Consider the following 18,365-nt stretch of genomic DNA (forward strand, 5'->3'; position numbering starts at 1 on the left):
CTTCCAGAGATGGGACATCCATGACTTCCACAAGCAACCTGTTCCAGTGCCTCGTCACCTTCAAAGGAAAGAACTTCTTCATAGTATCTAACCTAAATCTACTCTCTTTTAGCTTGAAGCCATTTCCCCTTGTCCTATCACCAATTACAATAAGAAGTGCATAATGGCAGCCATTTCTATTATTGGGACAAATGCATCCATTTATGCTACTGAGTTTCTTTTGCTCAGATATGCCTGCTCCAAATTTAAAACTGATTTTTTGGGGGTATTTTTTAATATAGCAACGCAGACCCACCTGTGGGGAAAAAACTCTTTCTTTGGGCTGGAAGCACTGATTGAAGAGTGGTCACTTGGGTTGCTGCTACATACAGGGCCTAGGGTGGACCAAGCTCTAAAGAGTCCTTGAAGGACAGTAATTGCAGTGAAGTCCCTAGAGAAGAAGAGAACCCACACCGAGAAAGAAAGTATGTACACAGTACTAAGAGAAAGCCCCAGAAGCTCACTGGAGATTGGAGGCTTTCAAAATATTGATGCTACATATTTCTATAGCTGTGGCTGAGAAAAAAACATATCATTTTTTATTTATTTTGTACCTCCTTCTGTGTCTGAACCGAATCCTAGCAGTGGCCCAGAAGCTGAACACATTCATTTAACTGGTGATCGTCTTGCAGAGGTGCAGGGCAAAGCTAAAGCACCCCACACCAAAGCAAGAAAAGCAATGTTTTCCACCAACTGCCCTTCATGGAGAAAGCACAGCCCTGGGGCAGCTGGCAGCACGCCAGACCAGAGTGAGGAAGGGATAATTTACACATTGCCATGCAAGCTCCAGCAAATCAGTCTCATGGCAAGAAAAGTGCAGCATTTCAGTCTTCACAAACTCCCAGGAGAGTGGGAAATACACACATACTCAACTAAGTACCACAGCTATATGGGCTGAACCTGAATAAGCTGATTTCAGTTTTAAAAAATGGAATGACGGGAGAATATGAATATTTTCATTGCCTTTTTTTCTGTTCACTCACTGTGTGTTTACCATAAATTAGACCTGCTGAGAGTGTAATGCTGAGCAACCCATATGGCAAATACTCAACTGAGAGATGTGAAAGGAAAATCACTATTTTATATCTGAATTACATCTAGCCTGTTTATTTAGAAAGTCTTCTTTAATAGAAAATGTTCAGAAGCAACCCAAATAACACTGTTTATATTAGAAAGAACACGGTAACATACCTTTTAGACCAAAACAAATATATTTTCAGAAGAATATGAAATGAAATATGAAAAGAATTACACTTAAATCAGTATTCAGTTAAGAGTTTTGGTTCTCAAATACAATTACAGAGGTTCCTGGTGGTACAGTTGCCATTTATTCAAACTCATCCTCAAATTCTTCTCCCAATGAAACAATCTAGAACTAGTCTCCGTCCATGGTGTTCTACCAACTGTAGAGCTGACCTAACAGTTCCCATTTAAGGTACAAAATTAATCTATTTCAGCTTTTTTCCTTACTAGACTGTGACAAACACTGACAAGGAAATAAGCATGCACAGAGGGCTGTCATCCATGAAACCTAAAAACAATCAAGTTCTGCATGTGGAATTCAGGCACAGATTGCTGACCAGATCTCTCTGGCAATCTTGCTGTAGGGAAAATAATGAAGAATGGAATGCAGATGATTCATTGTTCAATCATTCCTTGTGGACCTTGTTCACTCTTACCTTTCTTTTCCTGTAAGTCTAGGTCTTCCCTTCTCCCCCCTGACCCCCATAAAGGATGGAGAGAAAATCAAGTGTCATAAAATTCCTCTGAGAATGTGACTAAGGCAACAACAGCAGCAAGATGGGAAGGATAATATGCAGCCAAGTTACAATATATCTACCAGTGACATTTATCCTTCTGTAGAAAGTGCCAGAACCTTTAACAGATACCAGCTGATCCATTTTGTTTGTAAAGGTAGCATCCAGGGAAGGAGAGACTTTTCCCAAGAGTTTTAGTTGCTCATGTAAAGAAGGAAGAAAATCATCCAAAAATGAAAATCGATAACTTATGAGGTTCTCTGCTTCGTTTTACTCCCAACTCTATAATCCTGTCTGACCTGAGCCACAGAACAAAGTGGCCCGTATTCAGACATATTAATTCTTTCTCACTGAACTGAGAGAACTCATCCTCCTGAAGTGTGAAAAGGTTGTATAATAGCTTTAATGCAAAAACTGTGATTTTTTTCATAATTGGGGAAGATAAAATAAACAGCTGCTACTGTTGTGCTCTGGCATAAACTTGGTGGCCTCAACAGGTTCTTCCTCACCAGTCTGAGGGCTGTGGTGTTTGTATTCTGTTTAGAAGTAAGAATTCTGGAAGGCAGACACCCAATAGGCATAAGAAATTCAGACACACTGAGATCTACATGATCACAGCTGAATAAAGTACCCTGTTCTGCTTGCAGCTTGTCTTTTTTTTTTTTTTTTTTTCAGTATGAACAGTAACAAAAACTATCTGGCTTTGTACAACAACCCAAAAATTATGTTACTGTGACAAATGAAAATCTCTCCATCCCTGAATTTCTGGTCAAAGGATCATTTTTTTAAATTAACCACAAATCACAAGTAAGTATAAAGTTACAAAACTCAAAATACTGAGATTTATTCTACTGAAAAAGTAATTAAGAGAAAAAAAAACCAGCCAGAAAAACAAGAAATGCAGACCTTCCTACATTTTTTCTTTCTTTTTGTAATTAAATTCAATCTGCACTAAGCAACTTTGATTAAAGATATTGTTTCATTTCAGAAATGCAGCAATTTCAGGACAAAAAGTGCATGTTCATGCACAGAATTTCTTATGGAGAAAATAATAAATGTCTTTATCATGCAATCAATGCAAGATTACCCTGAAGAAATTTTCATTTTAGTCTTTATCAAGTCTATATGGAAAAAAAGTTGTAAGAAAGTAAGATGCTGCAGTCTCACAACATACACAGGAGTTCTGAATGTTGGTTTTTCTGGCTCAAAGAGCCTGCAGGTCAGACTTAATATGTACTGATTTAAATACACAAAGTATTTAATGTACCCAAACAATGCCATTATGAAGTTGCAGAAGAAATTACATTTTTTAGGGAATACCATTCTTGCAGTGGCTTTATGATGAAACTACATTTCGGTGGAGATACATAGAAGCTGTGAATAATTCTGAATATAGAAGTGGTGATCCTTCTGAGAAAATGTTACATGTCTCCAAGAAAGAAAGGACTTTAGTATACTAGTCTTTAGTACAATTAGTATTCTCAGCTAATTTGAAAATCTGAAAATTCAAATAAGGGCTGAAGGCTTTTAACCTGAATTATTCTGTAATTTTTAAAATCACTGTATCATAAATAAAAGATACAAAAATGCACATAGAATTAAATAAACCCTGAAGTTTCTGGTTAAACAAAACACTTGACTTCAAGTCCTGAGAGTGTACCCAGTTACAGAGTGAAGAAAAGGATCTTTCCCATCATCAACTAAACAGAGAACACATGTGCATCATAAAAATCTTTCAGAGCACTTGATCTGCCTAATTCAAAATTCAAAAATCTTCCTACATCCTAAAACATCCCACAGTTTCAGGTCTGGGCTTCTGATATGTAGTAGAAGGCATAAAATTCAGTGGTGCATGATAAAAACATAGGCTATTATAATGTTTACAATATTAGGCATTCCTTTATGTTACAGTTCAGAAGATGTTTTAGGACATGCTTTGCCAAATGGAACAAGAGTAGTATTTCAAGACAGATCAGACAAACTTCATGGAATTTCTGCATCAAAATATCACTATTCTAAATAAACATTACATGATTTTAGAAGTGGAAGGATTTTAAGATTTTTACGTTAAAAAGAGAAAGCAGTCACCAAGCAGAAGATTTATTTAGAAATACACTGTACCTCCCTCCACATCTTATCCACAGAATTGCTGGCTTCTGTAGTACCGGAACACAAACACTAGCAAACTCAAAATGCCCTTTTATTTACAGCTAGAGCTACACTGTAATGTTGGATCAACAGTCCAACATTTTAATTGATTTGTTTCCCATACAATAGCAAAGAAAAAACAAAAACTAAATAGGAGAAAATATAGTTTCTGTAATATTCCTATTGTCATCCCTAACTATTATCAGTTATTATATTCTTATGCATTACAGCCAGATTTTAAAATATTAAATGTTTGCGCTAGGTTTTACATTGAATTTTTTTTTAAGTGCATTAAATTTCATAGAAACAACTCTTTATGCTGAACATTTCTCAAAACAGCACCTCCCGCTGTCAATGTCTATGCCCCATAAGCAGCTAAGCTGAGTGCTACTGACAAGAACTAGAAGAGTATACAAATGATAAATTAGTCAGCTTTATATAAGTCAGAAATATGGGCCAATAATGATACGGAAGATTATAGCATTTTACTTAGCTGAAAAATAGTGCATATTTTACACTGTATTTCATAAAGAAAATACCTTCATTTATTTAAACACATTTCATAAATTATACAAAAGAAAACAATTTATCTTTTTGAACAATGTGCTTATGAGCACAAGCACATTTTTACTGTAATGTTAATGATTGTTTCCACTCATTCCTTTGATAATTTTCATAGCTATTTTACGTCGTTTATTAACTTTTCAAACAAGACTGAACTAAGCCATTAAAGGCAAAATTGTAAATGATAACTTGGACCAAATTAGAGCAGATTCCACACTAATTATAACCAATGACATCTACCCAATTTATTCACGCAGTGAAATAAAAATAAAATCCTAAAAACATGTAATTGTGCACCTTGCAGTGATTCCACTGTTTACGCTGCACATTTTTTAAGCGATACTTCGAGTACAAAAAATCATGCTTCTGGCTTACTACCTGTTATGACAGTACTATAGAATAAAATAATCAAATATAACTTGCGAAAAGGACAGTTGAATAAATCAGTACGTGCTGATTTGAGAAGATTCGTAAATGTAATGGTCTTAGCCAGTTTTACAAGCTCACATTTTTCTCAAAACTCAAGAAACCATAACAACATCCTACACGACTTCATGCAGAAGCATCTCATTGACCGAAGGAATGTTAGCTCGTATCACACCTGAAAGGAATCTGATATGAAAACTATAAGCAATCCTACTAATTCCTGGAACGTCGTTTTTGCTGCCATTTGATTTCACATACTCAATTAGAAAGCACTCTTTTGAAACACAGAATAACAGGTAGAAGAAATCACAAGGATGACATAGTCCAAACTTATTTGTCAAAAACACTCTCAACAATGTGGTCCAACACTCTGCCCAGATGAACCTTAAAGTGCTTAATGTTGAGGAATACACCACTTCTCTGGAGATTATTCCAATGACTGATTGTTATAATTGTGAAAAGTTTTCCTCTTGTGTGTAATCAGAATCTCTTTAGGAGTAACTTGTATGCATTAGCCTTCAATTTCTCCATGTGACTCCTAAAAACAGAGTCTCTGTCTTTTTTGTAGCCACTCTTTAAATACCAGAACCAGGTGTCAAGGTCTCACCTAAGCATTCTTTCCTAATGTGTCAGGCTTCTCAGCACTCTGATCGTCTCTGTGGCCCTCCTCTCCACCCTCCCCAGCCCGTCGGTACCTTTTTTGTACAGCAGAAACCAAAACAGACAACAGTGTTCCAGGTGTGGCCTGACAAACACTGACAAGAACGGGATAATCTCTGCTGCTGATGCCCCTGTTGATGCAGCCCAAGACCTCACTGGACGCCTTTGCTCCAGCAGCAACTCCTCACTCTTATTGAACTTTTTGCTCACTGGGACTCCCTGGTCCCTTCCCACAGAATTGCTCCTCAGCCTTGAGCTCTCAGCCTGTGCTGCCCTCCTGGATTTGTTTTCCCAGGTGAAAGACCTTTCACCTGTCCTTGCTAAACTTCAAAAGGTTTTTCTTTGCCCACTCTCCAGCCTAAACCTTCCAGGTTTTCCTGCAGCATGGCTCTCCCTTGCAAAGCGCTCACTTGATCCCTGAGTGATTTTAAGTGCTCTGGATGACCACATATGAAGACACGAAACAGCATTGGGCCCAACACCAATCCCTGGGGGACCCCACTTGTGCCAGTTCCCAGCTGGGAAAGGAGCCATTTACCCCCACTCTGGGTGCTGCCTGTGGGTCTGTTCCCCACCCACTGCATGGGCGGCTTGTCCAGACTGTTACACAACAGCTGCACACGAAGTTGTCCAGCAGACTTGTTACACAACTTCACCAGAAAGCTGTGGGACACCTTGGAGAAAGCCTTAGAGAAACACAGGCAGACCACGTCCACTGCTTTCCCCCATCAACCAAGCAGGTTACTTTGCCCTGGAAGGCAATCAGGTTTGTCAAGCACAGTTTGGCCTTGGTGAACCTGTGCTGGCATTTCCCAATCAGCTCGTTCATCTGACTTGAAATGAATTCTACCAGAAGGGTTTGTGTCATAACTTTTCTAAGGCCTATAATTTCTTGGGTTCTCTTTTAAGCACCTCTTGCAGATGGGGGTGACATTAGCCTTCTTCCAGTCTTCTGGGATGTCTCCTGATCTCCACAATTTCTCTAGGATTATGGAGAACAGCCTCACAATGACTCCAGCCAGCTCTCCAATACTCTTGGGTGGACACCGTAAGGTCCTATCAATTTGCAGGAGCCAAGTTCCTGTAATAGCCACTAAGCAATTTTTTCTTCCCTGACAGTGGGTCTTGTTTGCATCAACATGGATTTTTGCTTCCAGCATCTAGGGTCCAGCTGAGCTGGTGGCAACAGAGGTCAAGGAAGTGTTGAGAACTTCTGCCTTCTCAGTGCTGTTGGTGACTAATTCACTCCTCCCATTTAACATTGGGCCAGCAGTGCCCTCCTGTTTCTCCTTGTTGTTTATATACTCAAAGACCCCCTTCTTGTAGTTTTTGACATCTCTTTCAACTCAAGCTGAGCCTTTGCTTTTCTAACAGCATCTCATGCCCTGGCAATGTTCTTGTGGTTCTCAATAGATTTGTAACTCCCTCTCCATCTTGGTGTGCTTCTCTTTTGGTCCTGAACAGACTCAGAAGCTCACAGTTAAACCAAGAGGGTCTCATGTTCTACCTACTTCCTTTCCTTTTGAAGGAGATGACCTGGTTTTGTGTTTTCATGAGAGCTATCTCCAAAAACTCACAGCAGTCGCTAACTCCTTTATTCTCCATGGAAGCTTCCCTTTCAATTGAGATCTGAGCAAGCTGAAGCTTGCTCTTTTAAAATCTAAAACCTATGCCTTAGTGCTAACCTTCAGAGTGCACAACCAGACCCCAAACTCCACAATATTGCTTTGAGATGACCCTTTTAACCTTGACCCAGAGGCATTTGATAGCGCTTCCTATGGTCACTGTAGCTGATTTCTGTACATCTGAGGTTCTCCTTAACTTAAAGTGCCAGTCCCCCTCCTCTTCTTCCCTGACTCTCTTTACAAAACAGCCTATAGCCATCCGTCATATTCCTCCAGTCATGGGAGTTGTCCCATCATGTTTTAGTTACTCCTGTGATACCCTAACTTTTGGACTGGGTGTCGAGCTCCTAGTGGTTATTCTCCTGGCTCTGCACATTTGTATAAATGCACATGAAGTGCCAGGTTCTTATCCTGGGAGGCAGCTAAGGAACAGTTGTCACTGCTCAGTCTGGCCTGGTTTATTTCCCAGTTGGCTGCAACAGCAACCACTTAAAACTACCACCTAAACGGTTCTCCTCACCACATTATTTTCACATCTTTAGAGAAGTCACTATAGAGAATTCAGCTTGCCTAACCTCTCCACACCTTGGATTGTACTCGTCACAACTGGGGTACTTTGGATGACCTGAGGCATCAACTGGACAGCCATTGTCCTCCAGAAGACGGCAGTCTGATGTATAAGCATGAGTGTGGTATTTACATTAATGCACGTGTGGCTGCATTACTCAGTTATATGAGGTTATGACTTTAGCCTCTTAGTATTTCTGAAAAAGCAAGTGAAAGTATGTTTAAGCTTTATGTACTATATATGTTATAAATTTTCCTAAGGCAGATATCACACACTGACATTTTAAGACCTTAATTAAGGTTGATTTATTTACAAATGGTATGTTTTCAACTCTCAGAAATGATGTATTTAATGTTTTATTTTTAAACACAATTAAAAAATAATATATAAATATATACATACTGCAAATGTAATACAGATAACAAATTCATTTAAGCCCATTTATGCACATTAGTGACACACCATGTGGCAGAAAGACTAGGACTACAAGAAGACCCCGTGGCGATTTATTTTATATTAAATCCCTAATGGCCTCTTCTCATCTTTACAAAAATATGCACAAAAGTCCAGACTATGCAGCCATTGAAATGAATGGTTATTTATTTGCTAAACGAGAACCCTATGTTTAATGTTCCTTAGACATAAGGTAGTCTGCAAAAGTCGCATTCCTACAGCTCTATACATCATTTATTTTACATACCCTAACTTCTCACAACAGGCATCAGAAAAATACTTTTGAACCGCATTGCTATTGTAAGTTGCTGAGAATTTTGTTTCCAATTCCATTACTGGAAGATTAAATGTTAACATGTTTACTTGGGGTTTGCTTCTTGTTTTGTCTTTTGCATTAAAAACAAATTCATGGACCAATCTGCCATTTAAAATACGCTTATATTTATACCAAGAGAAAAAAAGTTCCCAAATACACAATACATATACATAATCATCATAGACAGACAACAGAAGTTCAAATCTTCAAAGACATATATTCTAATCTCACTTATTCAGTTGTAATGGTCCACCTAGCACTTGTTTGACATGCTTCAGCTAAGACAGAGGTCCTTGATTTGCTTTACAGAAATATTAAAAACATCACTTTTCAAAATGCAGAAATAAACTGTCCAAATTATGAAACAGTGGCATTTCTTACTAATACTACAAAATAGCTTTAAAAATAAAATCTTTTTTCAACTACTATTTTTTCATAGGAAGATGATACACCATGCACCCAAACACTTCTACATTTCTTAAATTTCTGTTGCTGGAACTGCTACTGTAAGTTCCTCTGAGGCATAAAGCCACAACGGGGCAAGTTGTTACAAGAGATAGAACTTCCTATTGGTACTATCCCAAACTCATCTGGACTATGGACAGTCAAGCTTTCCACAGCAGCATGAACGTGCAGGTCATTTTCTTGAGGTAACAACATTGGTGACAGCAGCCTTCAGTGCAGCTCTGACATGTTCTCTAAGCTTTTATAAGTGGCATACAACCCCTACTACCTGGAAACTGTCTTTATGAAGTATGTGGAAGCCATGGCCAGAGGCATGAACCTCAACAGACCTTCAGAACACCCCCTTGTCTGCCGCAGTCAGTAGCAGACAATCATAGAACTTGTTTTCAACTGAGTGACCTGCTTCCTCAGGTGGTAATTCATTTTCTATAATCACAAGTTCTGTGAGCAGTTAGAATGAATTTTCATGAAGAACAGAAAAAGACTTAGTCCAACAAGCATATCATTAATCTATGTTATAATGAGCCATTTCAACCGAACTGAACATTCATGAAACCTAGATCATTCTCCCAGTGCACTACACTTAAAAAAGCAGAGAACAGAGTTGGCTTTACAACAGAAATATTTATTTCCCAGGAATAATATTACTTTCCCAGAAAGCCACATTGAGAAGACAAATCTCATTTCCAAGAGAATTCTAGCAGAGAAGCAGAAAAAGATACTCTAAGGGCATAACAAAATGTAAGAGAAATTAACTGTAACACATGCACTGAATTTTGCTACAATATCTTACGAGTAATCATGATTGTGACTGGGAGAAACTTTCTAGCAAAGGCTACAAAAATAACTGCGATCTGGGCAGTGCCACTTTTATTTCGTCCTTCTCTTCAAAAATAAAGTGGTTACATATGTAAAATTCAAGCAGCATACATTCTGAGATCCAGTCACTGTTGACACAGGTCTGATTTACAGCTTCAATACCACCTGAATCCAGGAGAGTCAGATCCAAAGGTGATTATCTCAACAAATGCAAAGCTGCATTTGTTGAGATAATCACCTTTAGAGAAACCTAAACACATTAGAGAAACCTAAACACATTTACACAAAATGACTGCCCTACAGAAAGCATTATAATGGAAGATACTCTTGCATATTTGTTGATTATTAAGGAAAAAAAGTGACTTGTGATACTTCTGAAAAAGCAAAACCACAAACACACCAGAGATTCAACACCTGTTGCCAAGCCTGCGCTTCATGTTTCCTTAATATTTAATCAGGTAACATCTGTGGAGCACTTTAAGAATGAACAACAAACTACCACTATCATTGCCGAGAAAATTGTGAATTCGTTGAAGTCTGTGTATTCTGAGATCATAACAGAATTCTGAACTGAACAGAAAGATCTGGATGGTTTTGTCATTCATTTTCTTGTATGTATTGTGCTTCTGACACTGGATGAAGTAACTACATGTGATCCCTATTGCTAACAAAACCGAGTAAAAAACCATCTTTTACTGGCCAAGCACCAAAAATTGGGGTGTTTTCATTTCAACAAAGAGCAGTAATGTAGCAAATGCAAAACACATCTCCATCCCAATAACTTTACAAACATTATACCTAGAAAGAAAAAAGTAGTTGCGCTCCTGAAAACTTAGTCCTCTACGGCACAAACTATTTACAACACAACAATAGAGCAAAAAGCAAAGGAAGGTACCTGTCACTTCCAGAAAGAAATCCCACCAGAAATACTAGTAATAAAATTACTTCACAGACTGAGACAAAAAATCACCTATCAGTAAAATCTGTTCAGTTTGTTCTTACAGGCAAATGAATTTCCTCTGCCCTCCTAGCTATGTAAGAAAAACACCTATAAAGCATTTACTGCTTGACCACCAGATCTTAACACTTCTTTGCCCACGTGAGTCAGCATCAAATGTTACACTTCACTGAAAATAGGCTGAAAATTTGCCTACTCTGAGAACTAGAAACACCTACTCTTGACAAAGCCCAATTGTGAGATCCAAACAAAAGGAAGACAAGATCTGCGTTACAATAATTTGAGCATATAGAGTTGCAAAGAAGAGGTCAGACCAGATTCGCCTGGAGCTTAAACCTGTGGAGCACAAGGTCTGTATTCTACATAGTTATCCAACATGATTTAATGTAAAATAAACAAAAAGATAATGTAATGCTAAAGCTAGCTCCTAGCTCCATCCACTGTTAACTGAAACTGACTGAGTAAAAGAGAAAGATGTAAAACAAAAGATGAGGATTTTATTAAGAACTTTATAAGATCCCATTTTCTCTTTTGGGGATTTATCTTACAACACTCTTTCCCCATCCCCTTTCCACCCAGCCTCAGCCTAATTTTTAGGATCAAATTATGGCTCATAAGCAGTGTTGTTTTGGTGGCAAAGATTGCTTAATATTGGAACAACTAATTGCAAACTAACAGATTCTACTTCATTTCTTGAAGCTTTGCAACCTAATTTGCTTTCTATATTTCAGTATGCAAGCAGAAATCTATGGGTAATTATTAGCTGGATTGTAACCAAAACTTGTTCAACCACAGAAGCATCTTATTTTTTGTAAAATGCATCACAAGACATATACTGTAAGAAATCTCTTAGGACATACAACACAATAACTATTCAAGAGATTTTTTTTTTGCAGCATTTCATATTAAAAACAAGTTTTGATTTAGTGCAAAAGTAGATGAAATTTCTTCTACATTTCAAATACTTCTATATACGTGACTTTCATGAAAATGAAGAGACAGAAAATTACAAACATATACTATATAAAGATGTTTTTGCTATTGATATTTTCTTCAGATCACTTAGGTTTTATTACTAATCAATATGTCTGTATGCAAACTTCAATCAAAAATAACAGTACCATGTCATAACAGAATCATGTCATTGTTTAGTGGTCTAAGCATTCTTATTAAAATAATATTTTAAAATAAAATCCAGCAATATGTAACTCTCTTCAGATCAAAGTAGAAAGCTCACACCTTCAATTCACCCAAAGGTTCCAAATTGTTTATGCCATTGTTTTTAACACACCATAGTACAATCTAAAGGGAGGGAATAATTATAATATCATAATAAAGGAAGTCAGATAACAAATAGCCAATAGTTCTCTCAAAGTTAACTAAATCACTACAAATTCTGCTCATACTGGAAGAAAATATTGGGGAAAAAACTTGTTCACATTCTGTTTAAAAGAACTATCTCCATGTGCAATAAGGCTGTTAAACATATTTCAAGTTTCTCCTACCTCCAGTGTCATGTACACAGTGCTAATCGCTACTTTGATTTCTCCATCTGAAATCTCCTTGAGATCCTTGAGCATAACCTCCTCAATGTTCACACCTGTTTAAGAGAATAAACAAATTTCCATATATACAATTATCTACAGCTGACAGATGCATGAATTAAAAACACACCTTAGACCTTAATCCTGAACCTTCTTTCTGTATTTCAGGATGTCATATGAGAAAATTAAAGGTAACATTAATATTTCAATGCTTAATGTTTCTAGAGGGATTTTTTTAAGAAAGGAAGAGATTTAATGGAGGATACACACTAACAACAAGTGTGAAGAATTAAGTCTACTGCAACACCTGTGTTCTTGTGTGAACACTGAAGTTTTTAAGTGAACCTAATTCCAGCTGATGATAAATGTATAGCTAGGCAATTTCTATGGCCTAATATGAAATCACAAATATAAAACTACTTCTGAAATAATTAATATATTGTAAAGCACCTGTGGACTACGATGGTGTTTATGAAATACTCAAAAGCAAGGAACTTAAAATACTCTGTAAACACAGACATTCAACCTTTCTGACCTTCTTCATGAATTGATAACACCAATGGGTTTTTCTGATTTCCTTCAAATCATTCATGAACTAAGTATATGTTTATGTACCATGGAAACATTATCATCAGAAATAATGGTGTAAAACAGGAATTGCAACCAGACCTATTGGTATGTTTAAACCCAATATATTGAAAATCCAAGTGACTAAGTTTCCCTCATTGGATGTGTTTGCCTAAAATGCGACAAAGATTCTCAAAAAAAATGCATATTATGTAGAGGAACATAACTACATCACATTATTGCAACACAGACACGACAGCCAAACGCCTTCGTAAAGAATGCTGCAAGCCACCTACGTCAGTGCAGGGCAACAACTAAAGCACCTACCAAACTTCAAGGTACAGCAGTTTAACATCCACCACGTGTTTGTACAAATTATTTTCAAGAGGGAAACAAATACCAATCTGAGTCAAAGAAATTAATCCTTTCATTACTGTTCCTGTATAGAGTCCAGCTACTGCAGCCAATCTAATGACAAGATGAACATTTACGCATCTGTCATTTAAAAAAAATTTTATATAACCTACAAACTTTCTGGGGGGCTGCAACCTATTGTGCCTTAAATTAATTCAGGCCAATAAATCATTATTTCTGCCAGAAACTGAGAAATATTTTGGCTGCGTTGTCCTAATATTGCCCCAAATAATGAGTATATTAGGTAAAATACTTAGTAGAGGTTACATCCTTCAAGGGGCTCCTGAAACTCAGCAGCATCCTACTAAAAGAAATGCCACATGCAATATATGTATATGAATGTACAGTAAATATGTGCCTTGTAATACACAGAAAACAGGAGTTATAAGCCAAAAGAAAAAGAAGAGTGCATGACAGTGCCCTCCCCCTGCCTCATGTGACATACATAAATTACTGGCAACCAGTACCATGCAGACTACACCCACTACATATACTTGTCCAAGTTTTGCATTTGATATTACAGAAAACATAATGACAAACAGTACTAAACTGTTTTCCCTGGCAACTGGCAGAACTAAGAACTGACTCCCATAAAAGCCACTTTCACCACTACTTTCCAATCTAGACTGCACACAGTTCATTCCTGAATTCTACTGATTGAGTAAAGGAACTTAAGAGAATTCATGTGAAGCTTTATACACCTGAACTAAATTACCCTGTAATCTCACTGAAAGAAAAGGCAAAGGAAGCAGCATCTCAAATTCTGCCCTTATCTACCAGACAGGGCAGCTGTCTCAGGCTGATGGTCTGAATTTCAATGACTACTTTCTGCATATGGGCAGATAGAGAGCAAATAAAGAGCTTGAGTCTGCATGGACCCTGTGCTTACCTGATACATCCAAAAGAAAATACCCCTAGGAATTTAATACTCACTCTTTGGTAAGAGCTTGGCAGCCAATGCCAGTAAAAATTCTAAGAGTTATTGCAACCATTTTTTTCAAGCTTTCACAGCATCTCTTCAAAAGCCGGCTAAATTTTGGGTTCAAACACTGCCACTTTAGATCACTTAATACTTCTACTCAGTATTTCAATCAGAAGAAAGGAAAAGAATTGCAACTTTCCCGCTGCTTCCTTAATCTGAGTCTGATGTCAAATTGACTTCACATATACACAGCCCTTAGTAAATCTGGGCCATAACACAAAATCTACTTCTACACAACGTGGGCAATTGCAATACAATTTCTTCCCATGGGCTGACGCACTTTTTATGACCATGTGAATCAACATAAATTCTTGATGAACATACACTTGTAAAAGCAATATGTAATAAGAATTGTTAACTTTATCTGTAAAAACAATACAACATTATTTATGAGCTAAGTAGTTCCTCAAAAAAAATCCCAATTCCATGATTTAGATTGTAAAGAGCTTAATTTAAAATTAATATACAACTTTTAACTGTCAATGAAGATAGCATGCTGCACCTATTTTCACCACACACAATAAAACAGTATTCTGATACAACTACACAAATAAATTTGTAACATGTCTGAAAAATGGAAGGAAGTTGCACTACCTTGGGTGTTAAACTGAGTCTCCTGGAGAGCAGAGATAATTTCCTCTCGCGGGGGAAGATCTGGAAACCTTTCCTCCAAAACTGACAGTACTTTCTCCTGGTGCTCTGTCATTTTGTCAGCTTCCAAAGACATGCACTTGAAGAGAATACTCCCTGAAACATTGACAGACAAAAAAATCAATGTCTCCTGTAGATATCAAAGAGGTACAAGATGATTTACTGTATTGCTTCTTGGAGGTTACTTCTTGGCGGTTGTTGCTACTGAGAGTTCACTGAGAGTTTCACATGGAAACATCTTCCTAACATGAAACCCCTAAATCAGAACTGGCTGCCTCTTCAATGCCTCTGCTACAGGAAACTGGCTGGTGGCAGTGTAGCCACGGTGTGCAGCATGCTTGTACATCAACGCGGCTGTGTGGCACAGCCAGCAGCAGCCAACGGCACACTAGCCTGTATCCTCCTCTCTCCAGGCATCAGACCAAGTGCTGCTGTGTTTTGAAACACAAATCCACATTGTCAACCACCCTTCCACAGATGCGTCATTGAACTCCTACACTGGAGTTCATTCGGAGGACAAAAGGAAGAAATACTTTACTGTGAGGATGGTGAGTCACCAGAACGGGCTGCCCAGAGAATATGGGGATGCCCCATCCCTGGAAGTGCTCAAGGCCAGGTTGGACCAGGCTGCTCAGAGCATACCTAGAGAAAGGTATCCCCATTCATGGCAGTGGTGTTTGAACTGAATTATCTTAAAGTCATTTGTCACTGTGATGTAACTAACTCTGGATAACTCTTGTCAATGGACACACCAAAGAAACACCAATTCAGACAATCAAAATTTTAAAATTTAAGAGAAACATCACCCAGTAAACAACTTCAGAGTGATTGGAACTGCCCTACAGTACAGAAGTGAGTCACGTATTTTCAGACAACTGTGTGCTGCACACTAAGTCACCCCTTTCATTCCCTGGAGACTGGGATCCCATTTATCGAAATACTTAAAGACACCAATCACTCACAGTAAATTCAGGATAATAAAATCTTATAGTTCAGCCTTGAAATAATTTACTACTTTACGGTGCACAAGAATTTCAAACAAGTGTATGATTTCATTGCACCATGCTGGGTCAATGAGCAACAAAGTACAGTAAGTGTGTAAGACAGTTACTGCAAAACAAAGTGTGTAGGCTTCAGCACAGAGCAAAAAGTGTAAATGAAAAACCTTGACACTGCCACCCTCAATCTTACCAGATGAGCTAGGATCCAAACATCTACTATATATTAATTTTCCTTTTCTCCTACAATATCATACGAAATAACAAGAAGCAATTCTTCAAAATTCACAAACCACTTGCAACAAAAAATAATTGTGCCATGCTAGGTAAACATACCCTTATTAAACAAATCCTGTGTGGACTAAACAATAAATAATGCTTAACAAGTCAAAAGCTGCTCCTCATACTAATCTCTGGAGTTAAACAAAAATACATGAAGTTCCATTCTTTGTCTCTATAACAGATATTGTAACTGTCAATTTTCTTTTAATTCACTGCAGCTCTTTATGTCAGTCTTTCAATCACCTTAAGACAATGCTCCTGCACTGTTAGATAGTATTAAAAAATAAATACAGACTGCATGAAAATCACGCATACTGATCCCGATTGATATTTCTAAATCTAGGTACCGAACATAACAAGCATATTTCAGATTTCTACAGGTAAATAACTGAAACATAAAGTATCCAGATATCTATACCCATTATCAAGGCCTGGTTTTCAGTCCCTCTAACAAGAAAAAAGTTTCTCAACCAGCAGCATCCAGAATAATTCATCTAAAATCTATCCCTCTGTTTCTCAACTCCATAGCAAATAATAGTGTTTGTGCTACATATATACTCTTGAGATACATTCCGAAGTTTCCACTTTTCTAGGAAGAAGTGGTGACCAGAATGACTGAGACACCCCACACCACAGTTTCAGTCAGCACAGAGCTACATCTGGATAAATGGCAGCTCAGGGACCAGACTACATAAAGTATTTTAGCAACAGCAATTTTCTGCTTTTTTTCCTTCCTCTAGAAACAGTGAGGGAAATTGCTCATGCACACACAAAGGAAATGGAGACTCCAAAAAAAGTGCTGTATCTATAACATGTGCTCAAATTCATCACGTACTGGAGCAAGGCTGCAGAATATCCTGTAAAGCCCCCCAGTAGTATAAGAATGACTTAGGCAGTCTGTCCATCTGCACAGAAGCTCCTCGGGTACACAATGTATTAAACTTTTACCACAGTTGTGTGTGCTCCAGGGAATGAATATTTGGGTAAGACCAATACAAACATACAGGAAAATGCAGAAGAACAAGGGGTGTGAGTTGTATACCCACCCACACTCACCAGTCTGAAAGTCAACATGATGTAACCTTCATTCACAATAGGCAGATACCTTAGAAGGGTTTCTAAAAGGCCCTGGTTTTGTCACTAGCCACACCAAAATTGTAGTGCTTGCAACTGACAACTTTTCTACTGGGATGAAAGCCAGAAAAGGATTATTCTCAAATTACTAGGGTGTCAGCAAGCCCCAAGATCAACATTTACTTGTCCTTTAATGCTATGATCAGTCTTCAATACTCTCCTCATCACCAGGAGAGAATGGCACACCTCTTCTACCCCAGGGAGCCTCAGCATTCCTGTGAGGGTTAAGATTCCAGGTAGTTTAGAATAAGAGGTCACTTAAGTTATTTTTGCTTGACCAGAGGTCGTAGTCCATTTAGTCATGTGCTATCTTATAAATACCTGCTGTAAAAGCAATACACGGTCTCAGAAATCTCCTGCAGATTTTACTGAGTGTTGGTGCAACTCCCCTAGGGCTTCTGAAAGCATAATGGTGGCTGCTCTCTGCTTACAAGCAGAGAAAAAAAATATAATAGGCAATACAAGATTCAATATTATTTCTTGTGTACATCACACTTCACTACATTTTTTTTTCTGAAGAGGTCACTAGAAAATAGGCTAAGGCTCTTAAAAATGTGCATTTTATTATTTTTTTGCAAAGCAGTTTGGAAGCGAAGCATTAGTTTTGCCAAAAGCAATTGCTGTGCATTAATATTAAACATGATCTAATGAAGGCAGAAGTCGTTTTGGGAAAACATTAAGAACAGCACAAGCATCTCCTGAATTATAAGTTTACGGCTGAGAGAAACAGTACAATGAAAATATAGGCATTTCTCCTGTCAAGGTTTTGTCCCATAACCTGTAAAAATAAAGGACAGGAAAGAGGGAAAAACCATGAATACTTTATGGAAAGTATACTTCAACACTCCTCACACACTACCCCCCCCCCCAAAAAAAAACAAAACAAACCTGCAAATCAAAATTGTAAATATATCCAAGTAAGCAATCTTTACTGTAATTAACAGGAATGCAATGAAACTGGAATAAAACGTCACTGGCGAAAAGAGAGGAAAAGC

At 37.8% G+C, this 18,365-nt stretch overlaps 1 protein-coding gene across 5 annotated transcripts in view; it reads right to left on the reverse strand.

Annotated features, from left to right (window-relative positions):
• Nucleotides 1-18,365, reverse strand: part of PRUNE2 (prune homolog 2 with BCH domain) — a 133,253-nt gene that overhangs the window by 80,783 nt on the left and 34,105 nt on the right. For all 5 annotated transcript variants that reach the window (XM_063180581.1, XM_063180577.1, XM_063180580.1 and 2 more), the window contains exons 5-6: nucleotides 14,900-15,052; nucleotides 12,304-12,398 (exon numbers count right to left, since the gene is read on the reverse strand). In XM_063180581.1, the coding sequence (XP_063036651.1) occupies nucleotides 12,304-12,398; nucleotides 14,900-15,052 (248 nt within the window). The remainder of the gene's footprint in view (nucleotides 1-12,303; nucleotides 12,399-14,899; nucleotides 15,053-18,365) is intronic.

This window comes from Melospiza melodia, chromosome Z (assembly GCF_035770615.1).
Source record: "Melospiza melodia melodia isolate bMelMel2 chromosome Z, bMelMel2.pri, whole genome shotgun sequence".
Lineage (NCBI taxonomy): Eukaryota > Metazoa > Chordata > Aves > Passeriformes > Passerellidae > Melospiza > Melospiza melodia.